The sequence below is a fragment of the Dipodomys ordii genome, unplaced genomic scaffold (assembly GCF_000151885.1).
Source record: "Dipodomys ordii isolate 6190 unplaced genomic scaffold, Dord_2.0 Scaffold1, whole genome shotgun sequence".
NCBI lineage: Eukaryota > Metazoa > Chordata > Mammalia > Rodentia > Heteromyidae > Dipodomys > Dipodomys ordii.
In genome coordinates this window covers 62,181,242-62,191,381 of record NW_012267217.1, presented here as the reverse complement: position 1 = coordinate 62,191,381, position 10,140 = coordinate 62,181,242, and the positions used below count along the sequence as shown (strand labels likewise).

The 10,140-nt window shown below is 47.2% G+C and overlaps 1 protein-coding gene across 1 annotated transcript in view; it reads right to left on the bottom strand.

Annotated features, from left to right (window-relative positions):
• The window catches only part of Armc9 (armadillo repeat containing 9), a 112,346-nt gene extending 103,960 nt beyond the window's left edge, over positions 1 to 8,386 (bottom strand). The window contains exons 1-5 of the mRNA XM_013012145.1: positions 8,307 to 8,386; positions 5,760 to 5,846; positions 3,172 to 3,297; positions 1,965 to 2,135; positions 231 to 386 (exon numbers count right to left, since the gene is read on the bottom strand). Coding sequence (XP_012867599.1) covers positions 231 to 386; positions 1,965 to 2,135; positions 3,172 to 3,297; positions 5,760 to 5,810 — 504 coding nt within the window. The 5' untranslated portion in view covers positions 5,811 to 5,846; positions 8,307 to 8,386. The remainder of the gene's footprint in view (positions 1 to 230; positions 387 to 1,964; positions 2,136 to 3,171; positions 3,298 to 5,759; positions 5,847 to 8,306) is intronic.
• Positions 8,387 to 10,140: the final 1,754 nt, after the last annotated feature.

The following is a 10,140-nucleotide window of genomic DNA, read 5'->3' as shown; positions in this document are numbered from 1 at the left end:
AAAAAAAAAAAAAAAGAACACAAACCACAGCTATGTAAAAGGCAATCAAAAACTAATGCAAACACTACCCAATAAGAGAATGACCAAGTAGACTTGGGCTACAAAAAAAAAAAAAAAAATTGCGGGCAAATTTTATTTTTTTAAGGCATTTTTCATAAACTACCAGTGCATGTACAGTCAGGCCACAATGCTGTCCAGACACTAACATAGAGTCAAAGATCAACACCTACCTGGAAGAGTTCTTTAAATGAGGGGTGCACCATTGGGTTGGGCACAAAGGGGAGGGCGTAGTACGGAAGAAACTCAGTAGTCTGGCTCAGTGCGGCCCCTTTCGTCTCTAGGAAGGTTTTGAAGTAAGAAATCCTCTCATCCAGCTCCTGCTTGTCCTAGAGGAAGGCAGGCATTTGGTTGAGGCTCAGGGTGAGGGCTCAGTCACCCACCCCATCTACCCCATGAGGCTCTGCAGGTCCTCGCCACGTTGCTGGCCGTGCTGCATGTGGCCTGGCAGGAGCACTGTACTCAGTGTGTCTATCATCCCTAACACTTACACATTAATGAGCCACTGGCAGGAGCACCATGACTGCATGGGAGCCAGTGCAAGTCAGCTCCCACCTCAGGCTCCTCTCTCCTGGGCAGAGTGAGGACAGCAAGGCGCTAGGCTCCCACCAGGCCCATGTGGGCCAGCCCTCCCAGCCTCCCTCACACCTGCACACCTCTTCATCCATGAGGTTCTGAGGCCCTCTTCTGATCACTGCACCAAACAATGAGGGTGTTTTTTTGTTTTCTGGTCAGTCGTGGGGCTTGAAATCTGGGCCTGGGCGCTGCCCCTGAGCTTTTTGGCTCAAGGCAAGTGCTCTATTGCTTGAGCCACAGTGCCACTTCTGGTTGTCTGGTGGTTAATTAGAGGTAAGAGTTCACAGCCTTTCCTGTCCAGGCTGGCTTTGAACCATGATCCTCAGATCTCAGCCTCCTGAGTAGCTAGGATTACAGGCATGAGGCACCAGCACCCGGCTAAACAGTGAGTTTTTAACCTTACTTGAGTTTTACCTTACCTCAAAACAGAAATAAAACAAAAAATGGCCAGCAATCGTGAGTCATGCTTGTAAGCCTAGCTACTCAGGAAGATGAGATCTAAAGCAAGCTTTGGCAGGAAATGTTGTGAGACTCTCATCTCCATTTAAGCACCAAAAAAAAAAAGAAAAAGAAAAAGAAAAAAAGCCAGAACTAAAGCTGTGGCTTAAGTGGTAGGGCGCTTGCCTTAAGCTGAAGGTACAGGGACAGCACCCAAGCCCAGAGTTCAAGCCCCAGACAAAAAAAAAAAAAAAGCTCAGGGACAGAGCCCAGGCCCCGAGTGCAAGCCCCAGGACTAGCACAAAGAAAAAACAGAAAGTAAAATCTCTCATAACTGACTTTTCCCTTTGTTGGTCAGATTCTGAGGCACAGCCACAGCTTAGGTAGCTACCTTCAGGAGCCCCTGACATTTCAATCAGCTTGCACAGGAACATGTGACCAATGCCAGCTCTCCCGGCCCCCTCACCTTGCCTCTCACCTCACGCCAGCTCTCCCTGGTAAAAGGCTGAAGAAGCACTGTTCAACCCTAGACTCTCCCAAATACCATATAATTTTCCTCTACTTACCTTTCATTTATGTGCAGTAAGTAATCTAGTGTTCTCTCAGTCCTATGCACACCTATATGTGTATGCTTTATGTTTTATACATATATATAATATATACACAAAGTTTCCAATTTTTTGGTGCAAGAAATGTACATAAAATTAATATATCTTTGAATTAGGAAATGATTAAACTGCCCCATAGATAAGAAAATTAAGAGCCAGGAATAAGAGCAAAACCACTCCTCAGGACACAGCATGCCTACATCCTGAAAGCAGTATGCTAACACGTCACAGAACCTGAGCAACGCTCCTGGGAAGAGGACACAGCCGCCCCCAAAGTCCACCTACCGGCCTCCCCACTGAGTGCTTGAGGAGAAAGATAGCGAAGTGGATGTGAACATAGAACTCCAGCTTCTGCGCAAGGGAGTCGTTCTCTCGGATGGTGCTAGGGACGTGCTCCTCCCACAAATCAAAGAACACCTTCTGGTCTCCATTGTCAAATGCAGCCAGGAGATCCTTCTATGGAGAAGACATCAGACTGAGTCCATCGTAGAGGACCAACACCCACAATTCTTGCCACCCACCACCAGACACACACACTCCTTTCCAGAGGAGAATCGAAAAGGCTCAAGCGCCTCAGCTCCTTAGGCTGAGATCGCTGAGATTACTGTGACTGCTCCCCATTTTCCAGCATTTTCCATACCAAATCTGGACACACTAGGAGCAGACGAAAACTCAGGTCTCTGAAATGGCTGGAATCAGCCAGAAGACAGAAATCAGAGGCCAGAGAAGTGAGACACGTGCATCCACTGAGAACAACTTAGGGAGACTGATCACGGCTCATGGGAACGGAGACGGCCTTCTCCACAGCACCCAGTCCTGGTCAAGGGGCAGTCAGGGACTAAGAGAAGATGGCCAAGGAGTAGCCTGAACTCCAACTCCTCAGCCTTGAGGCTTGGATTCCAAACCAAGTGTCCACTTCCAGAAGTAAGACACACAGAAATGAGTGTGCTGAAGTAACAGAATCTCTCAAAGAAGACGCTTACCATCTGGGGAAATGTCATGCCCTAAACTCATCACCTGCTCAGAATCTTGCAAATGGGCTGCTGGCATCCAAAGATGGCTGAACTGAGGACTTAGGGCCCTTCCTCTGGCAGGGATGCTGTCTTATTTGCTCCTAGCCCCTCCCACCTGCCAAATGAATGCAAGCACTCTGAGGGACTTGGTCTGGCTTGGTTTTGCCTGTCTGTTGTTCCATCCCACTACCTAGAATTAATAATCCCAAACCTCTCAGAGTGAGGACCATAGTGGTCTCAGTTTCTAAACATGGCATGGCTTCCTTTTTTTCTTCTCCTCCAAAAATGTGATAGCTCTTATGTAGTCACACATTTCTCCAAGGTAGGGTGCGAAGATTTAAAGATGATACCTTTCAAGTCACCCATAAACACTGGCACAGTCTAAAGGAACTCTGAGCAGGTCCCCGGAAATGATGCCATGGCATGCCATCTGCAATGGCAACACCTTGACTGTCCACAGAAAGAAAATAAACAAAAACCTGAATCATAAGGGCCTTGGAGTCCTTTAAAGATCCACCTGCTGTTTTACATAGTGGCTTTCCTTTCATTTTGCATTCCTTTGAAAAGGTCTTCAAGGTGTCCTCAAATTCAGCAAAATCTAAATACTATAAAAGAAAACATAATTAAACAACAATAAAAATCAAAAAATAAAATAATACAGTCAATAAACGGGCAAAGGTACTTCTCCAAAGGTATTTCTCTAATAGAGACCTATGAAAGACCAACAGAGACACTTAAAGGTACTCATTATCACTAACCATTAAACCACTAGAGAAACTCAAGTCAAACCACCTGTCACAGTGCCTATAATTAAAAAGACAAATGAAGCCAAGTGTAGGTGGTTCACGCCTTTAATACCAGCTACTAAGGAGGATGACACTTGGAGGGTAACTGTTCAAAGCCAGCCTAGGTAGAAAAGTCCATGAGACTACAGATCTAATTAACAAGCAAAACACCAGACTGGAGATGTATCTCAAATGGTACAGTACCAGTAATGAACAAGAAAGCCAAGTGACAACATAAGGCTGATACCAGTTTTAAACACACACACACATACACACACACACACACACACACACCAAAAAAAAAAAAAACAGACAAAAGGGGACTAGAGGAAATAGTTTGGAATCTAATTTAAAAAAATTTTTTTTTTTTTTTTGTCGGTCGTGGGGCTTGAACTCTGGGCCTGGGCGCTGTCCCTAAGCTCTTCAGCTCAAGGCAAGCGCTCTACCACTTGAGCTACAGCGCCACTTCTGGTTTTCTGGTGGTTTATGGGAGATAGGAGTCTCACAGTCTCTCCTGTCCGGGCTGGCTTTGAACCGCGATCCTCAGATCTCAGCCTCCTGAGTAGCTAGGATTACAGGCGTGAGCCACCAGCGCCCGGCTTAAAATTTATTTATTAAGAGGTATTCTAAATGCCAAGAAAGATAGCATCATAGAAAAAGTTTATTTTCAGAAAAGTTATTTCAGAAAGAAAAATGTGAGCGGTAACGATATCATGTATATAGTGAAATCATGTGTACAGCAGTCTGAAGGCTTGAAGCTTACCCGTTAGTTGTCCCTTGACAAAGGATCACAAGTGAGCCTGTTGCTAAGCCATTAAAATATGGAAATGTGCCAGGTGCCGGTGGCTCACACCTGTAATTCTAGCTAATAAAAGGCTGAGATCTGAGGATCACAGTGCAAAGCCAGCCCAGGCAGGACTATCCATGAGACTCTTATCTCCATTTAACCACCAGAAAACTGGAAGTGGTACTGTGGCTCAAGTTGTAGAGCACTAGCCTTGAGCTAAAGAGCTGAGGAACAGAGCCCAGGCCCAGAGTTCAGGCTCCAGGACTGACAAAAAAAAAAAAAAAGACAGGAAAATGTTCCCTTGAGCCTGAAGCACATCCTGCCGTGATAGTGCTAGAAATGTATTTGCCATCTTGCCAACAAATGCCAAAGCTGCACTTCCAAGGCAGGAGGCTCTTAACTTCCTTCTGCTCCTTTGGGGCTAAGGTGCAGTGTAATCACACAATACATGGCAACCATCTCCTTAGCACCACAACGCATAGACTGAGGGTCTTACTCCTCAAAAGCTTTGGATGCAGGAAACTTAGATGCCTATTAACAGGAAACAAGTAAAAGAAATTCTAATACAGCCCTGCCGTGAAATATCTACAGTACCCAGGCAGACCAGGGTAGACTGTTCATGCTACACTGTTGTTAATGTGCAAAAGGGAAATGAAAAACAAGGTGTTATTATGGCATAGCCCCCAAAAAACTACAAATGTGAGGATACTTTAACCATTCAGAGATGAGGGCTGAAAAAAATAAAATGTGAAGCCATTAACAATACTCTGTAGGAGAAAAATGGGAAAATTCTCTTGATACAGTTTTGTTTTGCTTGAATCTCTTACCATGAGTATGGCTTGCCTTTATAATTTTCTTTCTTCTGTGGAGTTGGGGATGGAACCAAGACCTTTCATATGGTAGGCCAGCACTGTACCACTGAACCACATGCCATCCCTATAATTTTCTTTTTTTAAAAAATTCAAGTGCCAGGCAACAGTGGCTCACACCTGTAATCCTAGCTACTTTGCAAGCTCAGATCTGAGGATCACAGTTCAAAGCAGGTCCAGGAAGGAAAGTCTATGAGAATCTTATCTCCAACTAACAAGAGCTGGAAGCAGAGCTGTGGCTCAAGTGGTAGAGCACCAGTCTTAAGCAAAAATGCTAATGGACAGCACATAGGCCCTAAATTTAAGCCCCAATGTAAGTACAACATAAAATAAAGAGAAAAGTAGCTGTAAGATTTCAGTTTAGTTATATAAACAAAATATAAAACAGAAAATTATAAGGGAAATACATTAACAGATCTAATGAAATGATAGAAATATTAGAAGATACAAAAAGAATTTGTTTCATTCATTTATGGGTCTTTCTGTGTAATCCAGACTAGCCTCAAACTCAAAATCCTCCTGCCTCAGCCTCCAAATGCTAGTACTACATGTATCACCATGTTCAGCTTATTGCAGTATTTTAGAATGTAATGTTCTGTGATACGTGTTTTCCATAACATACTTACCTCCTTCACTAGTCCAAGTAATTCAGACTCGTGGGCCAGAATATCTCCCATCCTGAACTGCTTCTGGTAATTCTCACAGCAAAAAATCTGTACAAGATAAAAGCACAAGACAAAGACTTCACTCCAGCCATCTGAGAAATCATGAAAGGGAGGCTATGGTGAGAAGAATATGGCCTCCAAAGACGTCCTCTTCCTAATCCCAGAAGTTGTGAGTGTATGGGGTTGTTACATGCAAGGGAATTAAGGTTGCAGCTAGCACTAAGATAGCTGATCAGGTGACCTTCAATCAAGAAGTAAGCCCAGATTATCCAGGTGGGTCTCAGGCAAACAAAGAAGGTAGGAAGGCCAGGATCAGAGCTGGGGGATATGAGAAAGACTCAGCTGGTCTCTGAAGGCTTTGAACAGGAGGAAGGGTCATGGAGCAAGAGGTGGCCTCCACAAGTGAGGAAAGGCTAGGAACAGACCAGCCTCACACCATAACATTAGCATCTGCACTACAGTGCCTCCATTAGAGGCTGAATCAAGCATGGTGTGTGGCTATACACACAGGCTGCCCGTAACACACTTTGACCGCCAGAACTACAAGATAATACATTCTTGTTGCTTGTAACAGCTATCCATGAGATGCACTAACAGGAGTAGCGCCTATAGTTCCCTCCCAGGCTCTTCTCTCCCCACTGGCTGCCCATACCCCCAGAGCAAATCTGGAATGCAGATAAAACAGAACTGATCAGATCCACTGCAGTTCTAAGGATACATAGGTCTGGAACCTTACAGTGCATGTAGTTTGAATTACCCAGACACAAAAGATTTTAATCAGAAGATTAAATTTAACATCCCTGGTGTTCTGACTCACTGTCACTGTCTTGGGGGCTTTATCTCTCCCAAAGCACAGAAATAGCAACCATCTGCTCCTCCACTTCAATCTGATATCTACCCTATGAATACTGACCCTCCTTGTCTCTTGCTTTGGACCTTCCACATGAAGATGGACTCCTTGGTCCCAGCTCTCAAAGACCTTCACAGCTCGGCTTCCTACCCTCTCCCATCTGTTCTGCAGACTTGAGCCTTGTTGGTCGCCATTCAGTCCAGGTGGACATGGACAGTCACTCCATACCCATAGCATAGTGGATCACACTTATGCTAATGAATTTCTTCCAGCTTGCAACTGTAGCAGCGTCTGGATTAGAAGTCAAATCAAGTACCGGGTTTGTCAAACAAGAATCAAGGTCATGGGCTAAGAGTATGAAGTTTGTGGGCAACTTGAAGAGAAGTTGGGAACCCAACTGGTGACCATGCCAAGAAGGGTTTCTGGTACATCCTGTTCTCTCTGCCTGAAACACTTTTTCTCCCCTTTTTTCAATCGGCTAACCTGTCTGTTTAATAAATATCGCTTCTTTGGAGAAGTCCTTCATGACTAGCATGAATAAGATTCGGCTATGATCAACTGTCAGTGAGTACTGGCCACTGTTAGCTAATCTATTACTTCTCACATTGTTAGAAATTACAAAATTGGGGCTGGGAAGGTGGCTCAGTGATAGAGCGCTTGCCTTGCATGCCTGAGGCCCTGGGTTTGATTCCTCAACACCACATTAAGCAAAAAGAAAAAAGCCGAAAGTGGTTCTGTGGCTCAAGTGGTAGAGTGCTAGCCTTGAGCTGAAGAGCTGAGGAACAGTGCCCAGGCCCAGAGTTCAGGCCCCACAACCGGATCCCCCTCCCCCCCCAAAAAAAAGAAAAAAAAATACAAAATTGTCCCTGAACAATTATGAAACAATGGTTTATTGAGGGTTTGCTGTATGCCAAGCGACGTGCAAGATGTTTCACATTTATTCTTAAAAGCTGAGGGGTGTCACTTATACTCTCCTACAGATGTGGCAACTGGGGCTCCCGTAGCCACTGCTGGGGACAAAGCAGGAATTTACAGTACCATACAAAATTTAGACCACCCAACTCGGAACTCCCTGGGATGCCTGAGCAAACAGACGTTACCGAGCACCAAGGGTGGTGTGATGCTTAGAAATCTGCCTTTTAAAGGACCCACATTGAAGTTTGAAAACCCAGGGCGTTCTAATGCGTAGAAAGTCGGGCAATTTTCAGACCCGCTTCCGGTGGTGGTGGCAACTTCTGACTTTCTAGGTGAGAAGAGACTTAAGGCCTCTTAGGGCCTGATGAGGGGATCTATCAGTAGAGTAAACAAATTCGCAGGGCAAGTTCCTCAGCGTTCGTCCCGGCTTGACCTGGGGCCGGTGGAGGTGGGGCTGCTGGTGCAGGGCGGGGCGGGAGGGGGGGGAGCCTAAAAGTCCCGGGCGCAGCGGCTCCCGTCCACTACTCTGCGGGACGACTCGGTGCCACTGCGGTAAGGTCGGGGCGACCTGCGGGACGCAGCGGGAAGCAGCCTCGGCGTCCCGGAGGCGCTCCGGCCCTCACCAGACACGAGCCCCGGACGGAGCGGGGGCGCCCCCAAGATGGCTTCCTCGAGGGCGGAGGTCTGGCCGTCGGCCTCACCACTGCTCCTCCCTGCTCCGGGACCACGGTGTGAGCGCTTACCTGCTCGGCTCAGCCGCGGACGTCGCGCTCACCCCGCCGGGATGCCGCCTCTCTCCTCGTCACCGGGGCAACCGCCGCTGCCGCCATCCGTGGTCACGTGGGGCGGCGCAGCCAATAGCGCGCGGCGCGGCCGGCGCGGAGCATCCTGGGAGGAAGGGCGGCCGGGCCCTAGTGGCGGAAGTGAGGCTTCCCCGCCGGCGTCCGTGTGCGGGCTTGCCGCTGGACCTCCCCGAGTCTGTGCACCATTCCTTTCCGCAGACGTCGCGTAGGCGAGTCTGGATCCGCTCGTCCTGACTTCCTAATCCTTCATTCGTTCCCGCACACGTCGCTCCAGTCGCAGAGCCCGCCCCTGGGCGGGGCCGGGAGGCTCCACCCTCCCGCCAGGCCGCTGCCCGCCTCCGACCTCGAGGGCTGCCGCGTGGCACTCGTGCTCCTGGTTCTGATGTTTGCAACGAGGACCCGGGACCATCGCAGAACCCCAAATGACGCCCCAGATCTTCCTTAAAGTTCGGAACCAAGGTTGCCCCCCACGACAGCCGTTTACAGGGATATTAGAGGAACTTGGTGTTTTTTTCCATGTGAAATTGGAATTCTTTTTTTAAACCAGAGCGCAGATCTTCCCGCTCTTTGAACTTTAATTGTGCCTTTGAACTGCAATTAAACAGCATTCTGGTCACCTGCTAGTGGCCCCAGTCCTCCTGGGGATAGGAGAGGCGGCGAGAAAACTCTTCTCCTGGGCTGGGAAGGAGGCTCAGTGGTAGAGCGCTTACCTTGCATGCATGAGGCCCTGGGTTCCATTCCTCAACACCACATAGGCAGACAGAGCGGGAAGTGGTGCTGTGGCTGTGGTGGTAGAGCGCCAGCCTTGAGTGAAGAGCTGAGGTCAGGCCCCACGACTGACCAAAAAAAAACAAACTCAAAAGACCACAAACAAAAAACTCTTCTCCCCTCCCTGCTGGTGCTCTCTCATTGTTCCAGCATGAAGGCTGGAATTCAGGGCTTTTCCTTGTCTTTTTACGCACAAGGCTGGCACTGTACCATGTAAGTCACACCTTCCCTTCAGCCTTTTACTAGTTCATTGGAGAGAAGAGCCTCATGGATCTGTCTGCCCGGGCTGGCTTTGAGCCGCGATCCTCAGATCTCAGCCTCCTGTAGCTAGCATTACAGGCGTGAGCCACCGGCACCCAGTCCCCTGCTAGTGTTTATGGCAACTGGGATTGTCTTCAAAGGAAGGCTGTGTTTAACAGACAGAAAAACCTCATCCTGTCTAGGAAATATGCTTTGAAATTAATTTTTCTGGGCATAATATTAGTAACACTGTCAGTACAACTATGTGCCATAGAATGACAGATAAAATACAGGAAACCCAGTTAAATTTAAATTTCAGCTGCACGTGCCAAACACTGAAGCCACTGTTTACACAGCACTCAGGAGGCTGAGGCAGGAGGATTGCCAGTTTAAGGCCTGACTAGGCTACATACCAAGACCCTGAGGCTGGATAGATCTGGGAGAATGAGTCCTTGGAAACAGCAGCCAGAAATTCAAAGACAAATGCTGTATTACTGAATAGCTTTAAGGCACAAAAGCACTATTTTTGTCTTAAGTCTTGCATTCTCTCATAAAACTTCCATATTTAGTAAAAAGAAAAAATAAATAGAACATATCCATTGCTCTTCCTTGAATGTCCAGCTGGTTAGCATGCTCTAAGATTGAGTAAAGAAAAGAGACACATAACCGGGTGCCAGTGGCTCACACCTGTAATACTAGCTATTCAGGAGGCTGAGGATCTGAGGATCTCAGTTCAAAGCGTGAGCAGGAAAGTCCATGAGACTCT